This window comes from Beta vulgaris, chromosome 7 (genome assembly GCF_026745355.1).
Source record: "Beta vulgaris subsp. vulgaris cultivar EL10 chromosome 7, EL10.2, whole genome shotgun sequence".
NCBI lineage: Eukaryota > Viridiplantae > Streptophyta > Magnoliopsida > Caryophyllales > Amaranthaceae > Beta > Beta vulgaris.
In genome coordinates this window covers 43,988,380-44,008,991 of record NC_079208.1, presented here as the reverse complement: position 1 = coordinate 44,008,991, position 20,612 = coordinate 43,988,380, and the positions used below count along the sequence as shown (strand labels likewise).

At 37.1% G+C, this 20,612-nt stretch overlaps 1 protein-coding gene across 1 annotated transcript; it reads left to right on the top strand.

Moving 5' to 3' along the window:
* Positions 1–10,461: 10,461 nt before the first annotated feature.
* LOC104908814 (hypothetical protein) lies at positions 10,462–20,307 on the top strand. The gene is made up of 3 exons (XM_010697973.4): positions 10,462–11,329; positions 17,587–17,744; positions 19,928–20,307. The coding sequence occupies exons 1-3, from the start codon at positions 10,591–10,593 to the stop codon at positions 20,135–20,137; spliced, it is 1,107 nt and encodes a 368-aa protein (XP_010696275.1). The 5' UTR covers positions 10,462–10,590; the 3' UTR covers positions 20,138–20,307.
* The last annotated feature ends 305 nt before the right edge of the window (positions 20,308–20,612 follow it).

Sequence of the window (20,612 nt, the reverse complement as noted above, 5' to 3'; positions counted from 1 at the left end):
TTATATCAAGCCAGTTGACTAAAGTATTAGCTATGACGGGGATAACAAGTGGAAGTGGTTTGAGGGAGTTCTTGGAGCTCTTGATGGGACACACATTGATATGACGGTCCCCGTTGAGGATAGAGCTTGTTATCGAGATAGGAAGGGAGGCATTAGCACCAATATGCTAGCAACCTTTGTTTCACATATATTTTACCTGGTTGGGAAGGATCTGCATCTGACCCTCGTGTTCTTCGTGATGCTCTCCAGAGGCCCAATGGTCTAAAAGTACCAAAAAATAAGAGTTTATAACTTATTATCTTATAATTAGTTGATGGCATATAAAATCCAAAAGGGTAATGTTAAATTTCTATGATGCAGATAGATATTTTTTTGTGGATTTGGGCTTTACAAATGGTGAAGGTTTCTTAGCTCCTTACAAAGGTACTCAGTATCACTTGAATTTGTGGCGAGGAAACACTCCCACAAATTAGAAAGAGCTTTTTAACTTGCGTCATTCGTCTGCAAGGGATACAATTGAAAGGACTATTAAAAAAACGTTGGGCTATACTTAGGGATCCTAGTTTATTTGATAAAAAGACTCAAATTAGAATCATCAATGCTTGTTTCATTCTCCATAATTTCTTAAGGGAGTAAAAGATGGAGGAAACAAGACTTATACATGAGGTAGACCAAGACTTACTTGATGCAGAGCCAAATGATGATATAAATGAAGATGATGATTTCATTTCAACCGCCCGGTCAACAAATGAGTGGAATAATTTTAGAGATGATCTTGCTAAGAAGATGTTCGAGGAGTACCAAGTGCTAAGGGTTCAAGCTATTTGAATACGTCCTTGTCCTTATGTTTTTCAGAGGTGCTTGGTTGTTGCTTCGGAGGTGCTTCACTCCATGAATAAGAAGAAAGGAAAATGGGGGTGGTTCGCATTAAAAGTTGACCTAGAAAAAGCCTACGATAGAGTGGAATGGGATTTTGTTCGTCAATGTCTGGTAGATTGCAACCTTGACCCCCACTCTGTTAAGCTTATCATGAATTGCGTGTCCCAAGCATCTTCATCTGTGCTTGTAAATGGTAGGATGACAGACCCGTTTCATCATTCTAGGGGCCTTCGGCAGGGAGATCCTATGTCTCCATATCTTTTTAACATATGCCTTGAAACCCTATCTAAAGCAATCCACGAAGCGTGTGAGAGGAAGATATGGACCCCCTTTGGGGTGGGAAAAAAGAAAGTTCCTATATTACACCTACTTTTGCTGATGACCTTCTTTTGTTTGGGAGGGTGGATGAAAATACAGCTTTCTCCGTCAGAGATACGCTTAAAAATTTATGTGCTGTGTCGGGCCAAAAAATTAATGAACTAAAAAGCAAGCTGATCTTCTCTCCAAATACCTCGAATGATTGTAGAGAGCTCTTTTAAGATACCATCCACATGGGGGAAAGTGAAAATCTAGGGACATACCTAGGCCTTCCCCTCTCCCACAAAAGACCTTCTAGATCCCAAGTACAATTTGTGATTAAGAAGGTGAGAAATAAATTGGTTAAGTGGAAGACAAAATACCTCTCTAAAGCAGGAAGGTTGTGCTTAATTAATTCTACCCTTTCTACTATTCCGGCATACTATATGCAAGCCACTTATCTCCCTTCGGCCACGCTTAGAGATTTGGATTCTGTGTATAACAATATTCTTTGGGGGGATACAATTGATAATAAGAAGATCCATCTGGTAGGAAAAGATCAAACTTTTAAACCCAAAAATAGAGGGGGTTTGGGCATTCGCAATCAGGAAAAAACTAACAGAGCGTACATGGCTAAATTAGTTCCAAGTATGTGCAGGGCAACAAAGTGACCAAATTCTCCCAAGGATCGAATACTGGGAAAAACATAGGTAAAGGTTGGCATCTCCTCCAGGAGAATTGTTGCTGGAGTTTTGGTAATGGGCGAACAATTCACCTGTGGGAGGATAATTGGCTAGGTGTAGGCTCGCTCAGGTCGAATATCCACGGCCCGTTGACTCTTGAGGAGGAAAACATGAGGATGTGTAACATTGTGAATGATAATCGATGGGATTTTAGTACTATCTCAATTACCCTTCCTTCTAACATTATCGATAGCTTTCACCCTCCTTCCGACGAAAATCGGGACGACATGCTTATTCCTTCCTTCACAATTGTAACGCCCCGACTTTCATACATCCTTATTAAGTCAACTAATCAAGATTAGCAGCGGAAAACTTAACTTAGTCGGCGCGTTACCGCCGTACTTTCCACTAAGGGAAAATACAAGGCAACATTTAACATTAACTTACATGGACATTTCTTAGATTTGTCACTCTTTACAAAAACACTTTATTAATAACTTAATTATTCTCTATAAATTTCGGCAGAGTCTCCTTTGTAAATTGGTCAACCCATAATGGGAAAAATGCTTGAGAGACCTGTTACAAATGAAACATTCCCAAATCCTTAACTCAACGCTTCTGCGGAGTACAGCTAAAGTGAAACAGGAGCAATATTGCTCATCCAGCACTAGAAATAAAACTAACTAATTTATTATTATCTAATACAAAGTGGAACGTCCTTGCCTCAAAAGAAATATAAAATCAACATAGTTGAACTCTTAGCATGTAACTGCTTCTACCTTGGAAGGAGTGCTCCATGACTTCAACCTGAAACCATTGTAACACTGCCACCCACCAAAGTGACAGGCCACAGTAGTGACAAAACAAAACATTTGACACATATCAGCACAACGCTGAGTACTAACCCATAAAACATTCTTAAGACATGCTTTGGTGTCTACGACTCTCATGTAATCATCATCATGTTCACATTGTTCATAACCACATTACAACCACATAGCAATATTAACATCGATGCACACCTTAATCCAACTTAGCATGGGAGAATCACATCACTATCTTTAATCCCTTTTATAAGTATTTAGTACATTTCATCATGACTTCCATATGTTGACTCATTATCAGGAATTTAAGATAACATGACAGTGTTCTACAACTTTGTTGCTTTAGTCTTTTGCTAGTAACTCATAACAACACATATAACTTACTACAATCAATACCGTACCTCATATTGTAGCTTAATTATGTCCAATTCTATATAACAAGCGATAGCATGTGTTTGACATAACGAGGGGTATCATAAACCATATATTGTATTGGTAGTTGTTCGGAAATACTACCAGAAAACGTCATCATTGAATAGTCTGCTGACAAGGAACATTTGCATGATAATAGTTCATTGACAAGTACAGGTTTTGGACATAACATTAACATTCTCATATGACCATTTTGGTCCGTTTCATTCGTATATCACATAATTCTTCCACCTGTAACTTACCCATTTGTCAGTTCAGTTCATAATGTCAAGTCAGCAGAACCATCCACTTTTACAAATTTGCAAATATCCATATTTCCGTACAATACCCATAAGTCATACTAGATTCATAATTCATATAACCATACTTCATAAACATGCTTATTCATAACATTCATGAGCATTTATCCAGTCATAGCATCACATAATCATATCATTACAAATTCATATTCACAAATTCGAACTCATCACTTCACATAACATCTACGAGCATGCATAATTGCTAAACATGAAGGTTACACATAACATATACCATTCTTAAACATATACTTTGAGAATCACTCATGGTGTCACTGATCGTAATCATTATATGCATAAGTCAGCCCATATATTTCACCTCATACATTGAGAACATAGTGTGTGAAATCATAACACACAATTACATTCACAATCACATTTTCATAACGTTAGAGTCATCATACTTCATAGTGTCATAACATATAAGAATCATCTCAATAATTCATATCATATCATAAGCTTTATCCTTATCTTTCCATTTTACTTATTTACATTGGTAACTTGGCAAGTATCATAAATGGAATGCCTTCCATTACATAACAGTCAGGCGGTCACATCATAGGTGACACTTGCGGTGCCCGTAATTTTTAACATAACAGTCAGGCGGTCACATCATAGGTGACACTTGCGGTGCCCGTAATTTTTAACATAACAGTCAGGCGGTCACATCATAGGTGACACTTGCGGTCCCCGGATTTTTAACATAACAGTCAGGCGGTCACATCATAGGTGACACTTGCGGTCCCCGGATTTTTAACATAACAGTCAGGCGGTCACATCATAGGTGACACTTGCGGTGCCCGGATTTTTAACATAACAGTCAGGCGGTCACATCATAGGTGACACTTGCGGTGCCCGGATTTTTATCAGAAAGGCGGCCTCAACATAGGTGACACTTTCGGTCCCCACATACTTGCCAAGAACCATCTTCCACTTTACTTTATCATGTTTCGTTCCTTATAGATATCATAATTACATTACATCATCGTAATCATAATCATGAAGCATCATTAACATCATAGTATTATCATACTCATATTTTCATAAACATCAAAGTCATTTCATCAGAAATTATCATATTAATAAAATCTTTCATATCTCGCAATCCACACATCTACATCATAGTGCGAAATACCATAATCACCTTACGTCATCACAATTATTCTCATAAACATAATCAGGAAGAGTAATCACAATCGTATTTTCACAACAACATGATCATCATACCACATAGCCTAAAATCATTTGATAAACATCATTTATATAGCAACTATTCCATACCAGAGTCATTTCCTATACTTTCAGTTCATTTCAGGATGATCATAACATAAACCTTTGCATAATTCGGGAATCCATAAGGATACCTCATAACTTTATACGTTTTTCAGAATCATAGCAAAAGCATAACAAAAACATAGTTGTCTTTTCATACTTCTTATTATTTGAGAGTCATTCATACTTTCTAATTATTTTAGAAGTAAAAGGCATACTTTGCATATTCAGAATACATGAACATTCATCATAGTAAACATTTCATATGCGTCATTCATGAGAACAAGAGTCATCTTTTCACACGTTCGGTTGACTTACTAAACGAAAGACATGTTTATGTAATACTCTTTCATATCCATAAAACATACTTATTAAAGACATAGTTCACATAACTGACTATCGTCATTGAAACATAATTCAAACTCTAAATAATCTTCACATTAGTCTAGTGATACACTTAGCTTTCCAAATTACTAAAATATAATGATAATCTGATATAGTTAATAAATACATCTTAAGTGTAACATAATGTCAGCAACATTGATTAGTGAAAACTATCTAACATAAACCATTTATAACCATTTCCTATAATAAAATATTTAGTTCAGCATAACTTAATCATAAGAATACAGTAACCCAATTAAAAGGATTTCACCAAGTATCTTAATTGAATTAATTAAATCAAATTAGTCTTTCATTAGCCCAATAAGTCAAAGAATAAAATCAACTAGATAGTTTAATTGGACAAATCAGTTTAGTTTAACTCTAATAGCCCAACAATTAACTAGGTGGCTCATTTAACATTATAATAATCTGATTTGAGCCAAACTAATACACATGCAACAATGAAGTAGAGTAAATCAAATTTTAGCCCAACTAATGTACATGCAACAATTGGATTGAATTGGTTTTGCAAATATAAATCAGATTCTAGGCCCAAGTAGACTAATTAACAAAATAACTTTAGTCATCTCTTATAGAAATCTAACTTAATCCCATCAAATGGAAGCAACAAACTCAACTAAATTAATTAACCAAACAAATCAGTCTTTTTAGGCCTATAACTAAAGCATTTAACAATGTAAATATTGGGCTTGCATTAACATTTTGAAATCAGATTTTTAAAAAGGAAATGAAAGGAGGGAAGGGGGTATAGTACCTCTGCTCACTTGGAGCAGGGACGAAACAGAAGAGGCAGGGAAGGGAAGCTGTGCTCCGGCGAGTAGGGGGACACCGGCGAGGCTCGGCAGCGCACTACGGCGGCAGAAAGTGGTGTTCTGACAGGCTAAAGTCGTATCACCTAATCAAAAATAACCAAAGGTCCACTAACTAGTAGTCAGGGAAGTCAGGATCGAATCCACAGGGAGAAGTTATACTATTGTATCTGAACTCTAATATTATACTAACAAAATCAGATGAATGGTTGTGTTACTAAGCTAAACAGGTAACAGAATTAAATATGAAGGTGTAAATATATCAATAAAGTACTAGAATCATGGATCACTATGCATACAATTCGGGAAATCAAGGATAATACGATAACCACCTAGTAAGTCAATGTCTAGGGCACATGTAATTTCTCTCGAACATTACCTCCCTCAAAGATCACCCAGCCGCTCTCGCATAGTCAAGGGTCACTTTGCCTAATAATTGAAAGCCTATACGGTATCTCTCCTCTCGAAGTAGATTCAGTATTGCAACAGTAGAAATATAAATCAGGCCTAACTTATAATCCTAGCATGAAGAATCAATCAAAGGAAACAATTGAAATACCAGATAATCAAACTAATCTATCAATCCCTTATTGCATACATAGATCTCCACAATTCTAGATATAGAACTACTCACTCATAATCATGAAATCAATAACAAGAATCATATAAAAACTCATACTTTGAAACATGGCAAATAACTAAGAAAACAATATAGTTAACAATGGAAGAAATAACAAAGAAGTAAAGAAGAAAGATTACCGAATTATATTGAACTATGAATAAGCAAAAGGTTTGATCTTGAATTGAAATCACAAGCAATAAATCAAGGTTCTTGAAAACTCTATGGAGAAAACTAATAATAAAAACTAGATAGGAGTTAATAATTCTGATTTTTCTATTTATACAAGCCCTAAAACAATAGAAGAAAATCTCGAAAAAGGGCCCGCAATCATTAAAAATCTCGCGTCTCGCCAGCCGCCCGATCGGGCCAAAGTCGCCCGACGGGATCGGGCTCCAAAGAGTAGAAAATGCAAAAACCGTCAGTCGCCCGATGAGATCGGGCTGACCCGCCCGATAGCATCGGGCGGTCTGAAGACAAGGTAGGCAGAAGCATCTGGAAGGGCGCCCGACGTCGGGCCAAGTCGCCCGATCGGGCCGAAGACCGAATTACGACAGGGCATAAGACGCCCGATCGGGCCCGCAGCAAAGATATGAAATCCGTATTTTCGCCCGATCGGGCCGGGCCGCCTGATCCTGTCGGGCCGGTCAGCTTATGCTTCGTTTCTTGTTCTTCCTTTACTCAAATTCCCGGAAATCATCCTCGGGATCTAGAAACTCGGCATCTAACCCCTCCAATCCACTGTGCAATCATGTAATGTAGGTAATAGCTTCCAAAACCTACAATTCAATACAAAATAGCAAACCACAACTAGATGGAGAGAGTTAGTACCAAATGGCTCCTAAGAGCACCATGATCACAACTTTTAGCATATAATTAGGGGAGAAAACTCTATATAAAACCATAACATCATGTTCGTTGGTGGGGCAGCAGCAGCGAGCGAACGAAGCAGAAGAGAGAGAGGGGAAGCGAAGGAAAGAGGAGAGGGGTGAGCAGCGTCGACGGCTGCAGCTGCGACGTGGGTCGCCGGCGAGGACTGACGCGACTTCGTTGGTCAGGGGGTGGTGGCGCGCAGAGTGGTGGTGCGCTCAATGGTGGTGGCCAGGTGGTGCCGTGAAAAGAGGAGTGAGAAGAAGAGAATTTTTTTGTGAGTTTTTGTGAGTTTGATTTTCTGATTTCAAGCTTGGTTCTTGTGTGTAATTATAAGCAAAGGGTTTGGAGACAAAAATGGAGGTGGTAGATGATGAATGGTGGTTCACCATAGGGGAGGTTGGAGTAGGGAACAAGGAGGGAAGTAGGGGGAGGTGGTGGTCGGTTGTGTGTTGGTTTGGAGAAGCTGAACATCAGCTTTCTTCATTCCTATTATTTTCTTTGAATGTCAAAATAAAATGTCAAACTAGGATCTTTTTACAAGTGTTAGATTAGTTTGGACTTCACAATATCAATTCAAAATCATACAGTAAAAATGTAGGATTTTCTTATTAAATTCATAAACTATATTATAAAATCGTTCATCATAAAATAAATCACTTCTGCAATAATTAAAGTAAATATATTTATTTTACAAAATAATCGTAACCATCATTATAAAAATTAGAATGTAATTACGCTAATAAACATAATTAGTAATTAATAAAACGATATTAAGGTTCGAGGTATTACAACAACACCTAAAGGGTTCTCATTGGCTCGGGCGTACGAAGCCCAACTAAGCATCCCATACGTGAATATGGACTGGATTTGGAAACATTCCATGGAACCAAAGCTGAAATTTTTCTTTTGGTTGCTCTGGCGAGATCGACTCCCCCATAAATGTCTCCTTCACCTTCGGCATATCACTGAAAGTGCAACTTGCCCTCGGTGTATGATACAAGAGGAAGATTCAGCCCATATTGTTAGGAACTGCTCCTTTTCCATGGCGGTTTCGGCTTTGTGTTCCCAGTCATCGTGTCTTACGACTACTTTTATTGATTGGCTGAAAGAAAACTTAAATAGTGATAGGGTGTTCAGAGGGATGGGGTGGAGGGACTTATTTCCTTATGTTTGTCATGAAATTTGGAAAGATAGGATAGATTGTTGCTTGCGTGATAAAGTTCCGGCCCAACCCAACGTAATGCTTTCCCGTGCCATTGCCTGGGTTGCTTTGCGAGATCAGGCTTCTAGAATCCCACAAATTCTTAGTATAACGAGTCTTTTAGCCTTGATGAATTCCACGCAAACTGAGGCATGTGATTTCTCTATACATGTAGATGCCTCCTTTACTAATATCAGGGATAACATTGGGGTGGGGGGTGTAATTAGAAACAGTGGTAGAGAATGGGTAATGGGATTGACCCAAAAGACTTATGCGTCGGATTCTTTCATGGCCGAATTAAAGGCAATTGAATTAGGTCTACAGATTGCAAGAACATACAACATCCATAAGGCTATTATTTATTCGGATTGTATCCAAGTAATTAACCTCTTATGTGAAAATGACAGTTTTTCTGACAGTTATGTGAGTGTTCTTGGTCAATGCAGAAAACTATGGAGGGAGCTCCTGAATGTGAGGATTAAGCATTGCAAAAGGCAACATAACAAAATTGCGAATGGCATGGTTAAAAACTGTCATATTAGTGTAGATGATGCAAATATAACTAGGATTTTCCCCAACTCCCTAGTTATTGTTTGGATTTGTATCTTGCGGAGTGTAGCGATGTTTAATTGACTTGGGTTACTTGTGTTCAACAAAAAAATCTCTATTATATAAGGGAAGGGGGGAGCAACGATGTCCTCTTTTGAAACGCCTATTTTGCCCCCCTTTTCTTTCTAAATTACAAAAGGAATGTCAAAATCAAAATACCGAAAATAAATTTACAACACTCACTCATAAATCACTTAAAAGAAGAAACTTTACAAATCACCCATACAATTGAAAAAATCACGTTATAAAAATCACGCAAATCACTCAAATAATCAGGAAACTTTATTAAAACTTAAAATTAATATACAAACTAAAACTAATAACCTAGAACGTCAATACATACAAAAACATTTACAAAAACTTACTTACAAATCACTATTCTCAAGAACCATTCACAATTAATGGTGGGTCATGATTAAAAAAAATAGAGGTGTATTTGTAGTGAAATCAGAATTTAGAAATTAGACAAGGAAAAAAATTATTTACTTTTTTTATAGTGTTTCCTATATATAATGAAACTTTTACATATATTTGGACGTATTTTTTCTATTATATAATAGCGATAAATTATAAGGTAAAAAGGTTTATATAAAATATCATTTAAGAATTAAAGTACAACATATCTCTATTATATAAGGGAAGGGGGGAGTTAATGGTGTCCCCGAATGAAGAGACTATCTTACCCCCTTCCCATTCTAAATTACAAATTCACTTACAAATCAAAGGGGACTTCAAACAAAAATATCAAAAATATAATTATAATAATCACTCACAAGTCAACTAAAATCATAAAATTGCATAATTTACGTTATGCAAATCATTAAAATGAGGAAACTTTACAAAAACTTAAAAATCACTTACAAACTACAACCTATGAAAAAATTGACTTAAAATCAAAGTGTCTACTTTCTTTACAATTTATAAAGTACTGTACTTAATTCAAAAATCAACTAAAAAATTATAATATTAGAAATTATAAATAAATTCAAAAAAAATTCTATTTTATTCATAGAATTTAACTTTGAAAAGTAAAAAAAAAACAAAAAGAATGGTGAGAGACTTAAGTGACAGAAACTAAACCAATCAAATTTTGCAACTAAAAACGATTATAATTCGTGTGTATAATGTGTAAATTTTGACTCTTATGTCGATGAAAATTGAGTTTCTGTTTGAAAAAAGTTCAAGCACGCATGCAAAAAATTTTAGTTTTTACTAAACTAGCTCTTTTTTTTTCTGTTGTTTTTACTTTTTCCCCCTCCTTGTTTCTCTATCCTCCCCCTCCACGGATCCTCTTTCTCCCTTCCCCCACCCCTGGCCCCTGCCCATTGAAACCCCCCACTTACCCGCGATCGATCCACATCTCGCACACCTCCACTCCTAAATCGTCAACAATGGCGCACACCGCAACACCCGGTGGCGGCGGAAGCGATGTGGAAGCCGGTTTCGCAAAACTTCAAGGCGAAGATTTCGAGTACTACATGCAAACCTACTCCATTATCCTCGGTCGAAACTCCAAGAAATCCACCGTCGACGTCGATTTAGCGTCCTTAGGTGGCGGAATGAACATCTCTCGCCACCACGCGCGCATCTTCTACGATTTCCAACGCCGTCGTTTCGCTCTAGAAGTCCTCGGCAAAAACGGCTGTCTCGTCGAAGGTGTTCTCCATCTCCCTGGAAATTCTCCGGTGAAATTAGACTCTCAAGATCTCCTTCAAATCGGCGATAAGGAGTTCTACTTTCTCCTCCCTGTGCGCAACATTCTTGCCGCCGCCTCCGCCGCTCCACGTCATCATGCGTACAACACTCCACTTCCTCCGCCGGTTGTTCCAGCGAGAAATTCGGGGTACGGTGGTGGTGGTGGTGGTGGTGGTGGCGGTGGTGGCGGTGGTGGCGGGGGGAGTAAGAAGGGGAGGATGAAGGAGTATTATGCGGCGGCAGCGGCAGGAGTGGCAGGCGAGGAGTATGAGGAAGATGATGGTGGAGGAAGGGAGAGAGTGGGAGATGATGGTGGAGGTTTTAATAAGAAGATGAGGAGGTATGGTGATGGTACTGGTGGTGGTGGTGGTGGACATGATGGTTATGGTTATAGTGGTGGTAGTGGTGGTAAAGGCGGCCTTTCCGGAACTCTCGGTTAGTATTGTTGTTTATATTGGATTGTTCATTGAATTCCTTTGTTTGATTGTGCAATCTGGTATGTTTGATTATGCTTGTGGTGCTATGATGATTAGTTGAGTATGAGTTGTTGAAGTATTGAGGTTGGCAATCTCTTTTCTCTAGGGATAATGTATGTTTAATACCGAGGAATTGATACTTTGATAGTGAGATCATTTCAACACTGTAATTGATCCTCAATAACTACTCTTCCTTGATTATCAACACAACTTAAGTCTTAAGCTCCACAATTTTCACCTCAATAGCAATATCAATAATTTTAGTAATGAGTCGCCACACCAACAATAGAGATCCCATAAATCAATTATTTCCTCGTGTATGTATGTCTGTTGAATGTCGAAAAGTTGTCACTGGGGTTCTTATGAGGAAGGAAGGATCAATTTAAGTGGTGAATTGGGGTTTAGTAGGAAGTAAACAGTGTCCCTTGTAAGAATAGGGGGTTACAGAATTAGGCAAAGAAAAGTTAGCAGTTGTTTCAGTTGATTGGAGAGTGGATTGGTAGTTCAGAGTTCAGACTTCAGAGCAACCAAGAATTTTGAATAGAAGGGTCTAGCTGTTTGCTGGTTACTATAGAAGATCAACTTAATGATAGAGTTTCTCTCTTTTTCTTTTTGGCTCGTTACTGTTGATTGCTCGGTCTGTACCATCCAATTGTTTATGGTACTTCTTTGTAAAATCCATGGTTCTCGCATAAGCACACATATTGATCACATTTTATATGGTCATACCTTAGGTTGTGTTTATGTATTAATGGTTGATGTTTAGTAGATCTAGAAAGCCTTTCTAAATCCTTGGATATTAATTTCCTTGTGTGGATGATTACCCGAATAGTCGAATGACAAGTGTGATGAGCTGTACTTCCTTCTTTCCTACCTTTATGGCTCTATGCTATTGTGTACCTAGTAGTTAACCTTTACCTCATCTTTATGATACAAAATTTCCTCTTTTTCCTTCCCAGTCTTTAAGGCTAAGCAAGCCCCCATCTTAGTTCATTCTTTATTTAGGGGTTGTGCCTCGTTTTTCCCCCAAACACTATAGCCTACCCCCCCCCCCTCCGGTCTCTCTCTCTCTCCGTCCTTTGATCGTGCTCCTCTTATAAGTCCAATTATTTCCTGGTGTGGTGTCATAACAACATAAACCTAAGTTGTTCTATCTCTGGTTTCCTCTTCGCTTTTCTCTATATCTATCATCTATGTCTTGGCCAGTTGACCCCTTGTTTGGTTGGTAGTATTGCCATCTATGCTCCAGTTTTCAAGTTGATGTTAACAATGGAAGTCCTATACGTGCCTTTGGGCATGAAAGCTTGTGCTTGGGGATAAGGCTATGAAGTGCAATGTCACACCTCCACTGAGGTATGTGTATTCCAGGCGTAAAAAGAAAAGAGAGGAAATCTTCTAGAAGCTTTTGGTTTTGGTGTGCTGGCCTTTGATTGGGAATCCTAATATCATCAGCTATTTTGTCCTTTTTTATGATGTAAGCTTTTTGTCTTTCAGTGAAGAATAATTCCGTTGGCAGGGAATGTTCTAGGGCAGCCTATAGGAGTAAGCCTTTAAATAGAGAATGAAAAGGAGGAGAAGGGTATCCAGAAATTGAGTGTTTTCATAGTATTGTAATGGAGAGTGTCCAGCCTCTCGAATTGCTGTGAATGTTATCTGGCTACCATTAATATTAACAACCTCCCCTCTCATATCTTTCTTTCTATTCCTTCTTCTTCTTATTTTCGTATCTCTGTAGTTGTTGAATATAAAGTTGATTTCTTTAGTTACCTGTAGTTGAGTAATATTGAGCCAGGAACTTCTCAGTTCATAACATGCAACTGTATAGATGAACTCATAGTTTCAAATTATACCTACCATTGTGGAAAAAGAACACTTTTTTTTTTTTTTGAGAAGAGGGGTGTTCTCAAGCTGCTCGCTGCTTAGAGAATTGCTCACTTGCATTATCCTTTAGGACTCTCAGAAAAATTAATGTTTTAGAATGACCTTTTATAATATCCCTCATCGAGACATCAATATCAGCTATATATAGAGTTGTGTCCAATAAACTCTCAAACTTGGTCAGATGTTTGACTTCATGTTTGACTTCATAGTTCTTGCTAGTTATCATTGTGGCACAGCGTAGAGCCTATAGGTATGATGTGGAGGCTGAAAGGCCAGATAACAATAGATATAACTTGTTCAAGTTGTAAACAATTTCAGTCCTACATAGATGACCAATATTTCACCATATATATCTATATATGAATGACAGTATGACACGCATTACTTGTGTCTCGGATATTGCCAAACCAGTTGTCTCTTGTGTATATGGGATGTGCAGCTGTGGTGCCGTCAGTCTGACATTGTAAAATTGTACTACCTCCATTCCTCTTTTAATAGTTACACTTACACTTTTCACGCATGCGGATACACTACTTTGAGCCTTTATATCTCTAATTTTGCATTTTTAAAAAATATAAAAAGTCGATATTCTAAAATTTCATATCGATACAAATCAAACAATACCCCACATGACTATATATTCTCTTAACCATAAATCACAAATGATAGTCAAAGGAAAATTTGTGAATAGTGTCAAAAGTGAAAGTGTAACTATTAAAAAGGATCAGAGGTAGTATTGCTGATAGAATTGTTGCTTGTTTGGCTTGATACTTCAGACTTCAGTCCATATTTTGATATCCTTTGATTCTCTGGTAGTCTGGTCATGTACATTCTTAGAGCAACATGACATATTTGCTTTTCTTTGAGTCATTGGCATTTAAAAATTACAATCTTCAGTTCCTCTTGAGCTTTTTTTCCTAGTTGTAATAGTTTTCGGAGCTGTTATAGTGAAGAACCTCCTGTGCTCTTTTCCTCTTTATGTCAGTGGCTTATATATTCCCTTAAGATCTTGGATGTGTGGGGGTATAGGTCTGCTACATACTATGTAAGAAGGTTGTGAGGATTGTTGAAAATCTGACTGATGAGGTTTTTAAAGTAACATTGATTATAATTAATAAAGATAATTAGGTAAGTGTAAAAGTTGAGTAACAATGCAATGTGCTGAATGAGGGAATATGAAGAGAATGGAAGGAGAGGGAGTAATCGAGTGAGGATTCTACTTCCCTTATTTGGATATTGAATGGGCTAAAGGAAGGGAAGAGAATGATAGAGTACCTATGACATTAAAAGTTGAGTATAGACATCTTCCCTTTTGGAGTTTAAACAGCAATTTTTAACACTTGCAGTGTGTTAGATGAGAGAATTTGGAGATAATAGTAAGTTTGGGAAATAACTGTAGTGAAGAATTTACCTTTCCTTCTATGGATATCGAACGGACGTAAGGAAAGGAAGAGAATTAGAGAGTTCCTTTTTCCTTCCTTCTTTAATGAACCAATTCCTTTAAATGCTGGGAAGCTTAGCAAGTAAAATCCTAGCTCATTTTTCGTCTTCTCTTTCCTTTATAAGTTTGATTCCCTTCTGTTCTCTCTTTGAGTTCTAAGTACTTCTAACCAATCAAACTATTTCTCTGGTTCTGCCTGAATCCATTTGTTCTGGAAAGTTCCGTGTTTCGTGTTGAAGATCGACCAATATTTCATGACTAAATCAACCATGTCTTTATGAATGTGCAATTCAAATTTAGCACAACGGGAAATGGGATTGGTAATACTGTGTGACTATTATGTTCTGTTTTTGAGGTGCGTGTTTAAGCATTGTGCTTCATTTTGCATGACATGATTATACTTGTTCTCTTCATTGATACTCTCTCTCTGTTTAAATGTCATTCTCCTTCCAATTTATTCTTAGCCTTCCTACAAGTCATTGGCTTATTGCATTGGAAGAAGTATTAATAACATAGGCAATATACTTATTAGCGCTCTATTTATTAGACTAGGACAAATTAACTGACTTCTGAAAGTACAGGAATTGGGTATTTCCCTCCTGTCAAGAAAAGATATTACTTTAACCCTGACTTAAAAGATCTGAAATATATGGGATAATCAGAGAACAATAAAGATCAAAAGCTTCTAGTTAACCTGTTGGGTTAGATTGATACGGGTAATCGTTGCTTGTTTTTATAAATTCAGAACCTAAGGTATTCTCAGCCTGAAAATCACGTGAAAATGCAAATAGATCTGATTTGTATCTAAGGTGACTGACCTTATTGGCATTTGTATCAGAAGGTTAACAGTATCTTCAAGCAATAAAAGGTAGGCAAAACTATACTTGTGAACATACTAGTATACTACAGTACACTCCACGGAATACAGTTCTTCCAAGCTTTAAAAGCATGGCTTAGTCTGAATGTGCTTCTTGTAATTATATCAATCTATAAGCATATCATGAATTAAATTGACAATCATCAGATTTCTAACACGGTGCCATTTTTGTAAGTCAAATGGTCGGTACTTTTTGAAAACAAGCCTAATGGATAAGATGTAAAAAGTGGTTGCTGAACTAGATTTCTGTGGACTTTAAAATGTGAATCCATGGACCATGAGCAAATATGTCATAGGTACCAGATCTATGTTATAAAATATGCTCTTCAGAGAAGATCAGAAGACCATGCTACTGGCATGATTAACTCTGTTATCTCCTTAAGTTTCGAACTATGTAGCTCATTAAGACGTTTGATACATATAGCTGAATATGCAAAAGAGAGTCAAATCAAGCTATGGCTTGTGGTACCACATTGTTCTTGCATGTAAAACATCACAGGATGAGGACATGATGAGAAATAGATTTGCATGATTTAAATCTATCTACATTGTAATGATTTAGAAATTCAAAGTTGCTGTCATGTTTACCAGAGGTGGACATTGGATGGTAGCTATGATATTATTAAGTTCATACTTATCCCACGTTTTCTGGTCTCTTCTCAGTATGACCCTGTGAACTTGTTGAACTTAAGACGTGAAAGATATGACTCTATGACCCATGAACCATGGCCAGTCTTGAGCCACATGACGAAATTTGAGGCGTAGGGTTTGGAATAAATTGGAAGGTAGATATGATATTATTAAGTTCATACTTATCCCACGTTTTCTGGTCACTTCTCAGTATGACCCTGTGAACTTGTTGAACTTAAGACGTGAAAGATATGACTCTATGACCCATGAACCATGGCCAGTCTTGAGCCACATGACGAAATTTGAGGCGTAGGGTTTGGAATAAATTGGAAGGTAGATTTGTGCAGTGAAAGGGCAATATACATTATTTTCAAGGAATTACGTGTGGTCTTTGCTCTTTATAAAGCTGCAATGCAAATTGTGGGTTATTGGCTCTATATGAAATGGCAGTTGCGAGGATTGGTGGACAACATCTATACTAATATATTAAAAGACGTTCCTAAACAAGGAACGGCGCCATGTGGCGCTTCCCTTAGTGTGTTCAACTCTATGTAATCCATGTACAATAAAACAAAATAGGAAATGCGTTGTATAAGATTTGACCCCGTGATTACAAACATATATGCTAAAGTCTTAACCACTAAACCAAGTGATACTTGATGTTATCATTTTAAAGTTTAATATTAATAAATGAAGGATATAATTACCCTGGGCTTATCGGGCCTAAAGACTAGTTGAGTGATAAAGAGTGGAAGCAGAGGGGGTGGGGGTTCTAGATTGTTCTTGCCAGTTGCCATAGGTTATAGCTCTGTGATATATTACTAATGTTGGATGCTTCTATAAAGTGGTTTATCTTCCATCTCGCGTTTAGTAACCGGTCCATCTGTCCATCTTATCAGTGGAGTCATGCTTCTATCAAGCGGTTTATCTTCCATCTGATCATAGAGTGTCACTTCTAGTAACCTGTCCATCTTCCATTACAGTGGAGTGTTGTTTTTAGTGAGCTAGTGCCCTCTGTTATACTTTTTTCTTGCATTGTTGCACAGATTTTTAGTCACTAGTTTCACGGTTTATCTTCCATCTGATCATAGTGTGTTGCTTTTAGTAAGCGGTCCATTTCCATCTTATCAGTGGAGTCATGCTTCTACCAAGCGGTTTATCTTCCATCTTATCAGTGGAGTGTTGCTTTCAGTCAGCTAGTGCCCTCTGTGAAACTTTTTTCTTGCATTTTTGCATGGATTCTCAGTCACTAGTCACTCCCCCCTAGCTTAATTCTGTGTAGCTATTTGACCTGTTGGACAGAGGCTTAAGTTTATTTGATTTTTTTTTGATATGTTGTTTCCATTATTTTATCTCCAATTTATTTACTCTGGGTTTGCTATTGCAGAAAAGAAATCTGACGGGAGATCAAGAATTGATCCTGAAGCTGATAATCAGCAACTTATGCAATTGGAGGAAAAAGATGTTGTATCATCTGTAGCCACTGTCCTGTCCGATCTGTGTGGTCCAGGCGAATGGATGCCTATGGAGAAACTTCACACTGAGGTTAGTTTTAGTATGAATATTAAAATACCTATTCATTGAGTATTCAGCAAATATTAAGGACTTCATGGAACCTTATGAATCCTTGAATTTGTCAAAGTGATATATTGCTTTACTTATTTATTAGTCTGTGGTAAGCGCATTGTCTGATCGATGCCAGTACAGGGGGAAGTCGTAATCTCTATTATATAAGTGAAGGGAGGAGGCATGGTGTCCTCCTTTGGAAATGCAAAAATACCCTTAAGAAAAAGAAATATTAGGAAAGAAAGAAGATAGAAGCTACTTCCATATTAAACAAGCTAAGATTAAAACAAATAATTACCTAATTAAGACACAAGTAAAAAAAATGAATTTGATTGAAAAGCTTTACACAAAAAAATTTCAAGATCATTGATAAAATGAGAATCTTCAATTAAAAAATAGTTTCCAAATATTGATAATAATAACGTCACATTTTCACCTCATATTATTTTACAGAATATCAAACTTATACACTCATATTATATTGCTTATTGCCTACCATTTACAATTTCTATCATATAAGGAATGGTAAGGGAGTGATAATAGTTAAAAAAAAAAAAGCACTCTACCCTTTAAACATATTAAGTTTACTATAATTTTGTTTTTAAGAACACAGTATTTCAAAATCTACGGTTTTACATGTAAAAACATGTCAATGTAAAAATGATAATTTTTTATTCCACATTATGTTGCGCATAAAATTGTGATTAAGCATAAGTTAATGATATCATCTTTTTAATTACCTACTTGTGCTCAAAATAAATGCTAAAACCTATGCACGCACGCATCGCATGCCAAAAATGCTAGTTTAATGAGAGTAAAGAATATGAAACAATAGTCATTCAGCAAATTATAAGACTTTTCTGGGTTCACTGTTGTGCATTTCTGCCATTTGTAACTTGTAAATGGTGCAATTACTACCATATTACATACCTATGTCAGCAGTGTATATTTCCACATGTGTAGTTTATGACCTCTTGGATTGCCCTTCTTTTCTTCAGTATATATATGTATGTGGCAGAGCCAGCAATGCAGAACTTGCTTTACGATCCTGTAAGCCTTTACTTTTATTTGGGGGAGGGGGAAAGGGTGTGTGTTTGGCTTTTCATAGGAAAGAACTCCGAGCTTAATGAGTAGAAGGTCCTTCTTACGTATCCAGACTCCTTGTAGTAGGAGCATCTTTTAATTTGACTTGGTTTTGTAATTTAAGGATGTCTTATACAATCTAAATACTTGATGCTCTTTAAACTGGTCTATGTTTCTCCCTTCTTTTCCATTATCATTTGTTCTCTGTGTGTTATTTGGTTAGCATTATGTGTTTATGAATAAATTCCTCATTCCTCACGAGTCACGACTGCCTTGTCACACTGGTTTCTTCATTGATCAGTAAGCATATTTCCATTGACTGCTATTGTTGGTGCATGAGCAAAGACCTGTGTCTTGTAAGGGTTTTAGTATATTACCCAAGAAAATGATCTCTACCATGTTGAAATTGTCAAAATATTGAGGATACGCAGATCATGGCCTGTTGGTCTTAATAATGTATTTCTGGGCAGAATGCACAAACCTTATAGGCAAGGGGAGCAAAGATTGTGCTTTTGTTGCGCCTCTCCATAGCATAATATGTGAAACTTCAATATCTTTTTTTTTTTATGAAAGAAACCCCGATTATCTTAAGTCAAACTTGATCTGTATACTGAATCCTGGATTGCTTACCCTTGTACATAGTAGGCAGCTCTGATAAGCCTTGCAAGTGAAGGATCAGATTTGTAGTGTAGTGCTGTATAGAGGGGCCTGTTCTGCTTTTTTTTTTTTTTTTTTTGTGTGTGTGGTGGGGGGGGGGGGGGGATGGGGGTGGGTGTGGGTTAATTTTGTGAGTTGTGTAATAGTAGCGGGTAGATCATTGTTTTCCCTTGTATACATTATGCAACTATTCTTTAAGCTGCAGCCTGCAAGCAGTTATGTATTTGTTTCAGGGGACATTTGTATCTTTGCCTCTCCTATGATATGTTCTGCTAAGTCACCTTCTCCCCTTCCACCTCAAACATGTACTAATTGATAAATGTTTCATCCAATTTGAAGCAGTTTATGGCAGATCTTTGATCTAGGGAGGATGATTTTGTGCCAAATGGTCTAATATCGTCCTGTGTACTATCTTTCTGCAGTTAATGGAGCAGTATGGTAGTATTTGGCATCACAGCCGGGTAAGGAGATACCTCACATCTGAAGACTGGACAGGTCCAGAATCCAAAGGAAAACCGTGGTATGGCTTGCTGATGTTGCTGAGAAAATATCCAGAACATTTTGTCATTAATACGCGGTCCAAGGGACGTGTGACATTAGAGTTTGTCTCTCTTGTGTCTCTTCTTTCCTGATATTGTAAAGCTGTAGGCAAAGCTGCAATTGTTGTCTTAGTTAGATACCAAGTTACTAGTTTGTTTGGCTAACAGGTGTGTATTTTAGCTGAAACCAAAATGTAGCTAGCTATACATGTAAACTCGTTGTGGAAGTTGATAGTGTTTGTGTTTTCATCTCCTTTCACGAATATCGCTGCTCTTGCAAATTTTAAATATCTGTTTTTACCACATGCAACAGGCTATCACCAAATTTGAGATCACTTAAGTTTTTTAAATATAAGGGGATTGTGCTCATTGGCACACAAAAGAATAACTGAATAACTAGATTCCACAATAGTGCTTTTTTGGAACAAACTAGTATTTTTGATCTGGGCGATGGCCCGGGTCAGTTATAGTTATCAAATGTATTATTATTCATAAATTTCATAATTGATACTATTAGCTTTTCATAGTGTTTTGTCTAATGCGAGATCAGAAAATGGACGTTATGGCA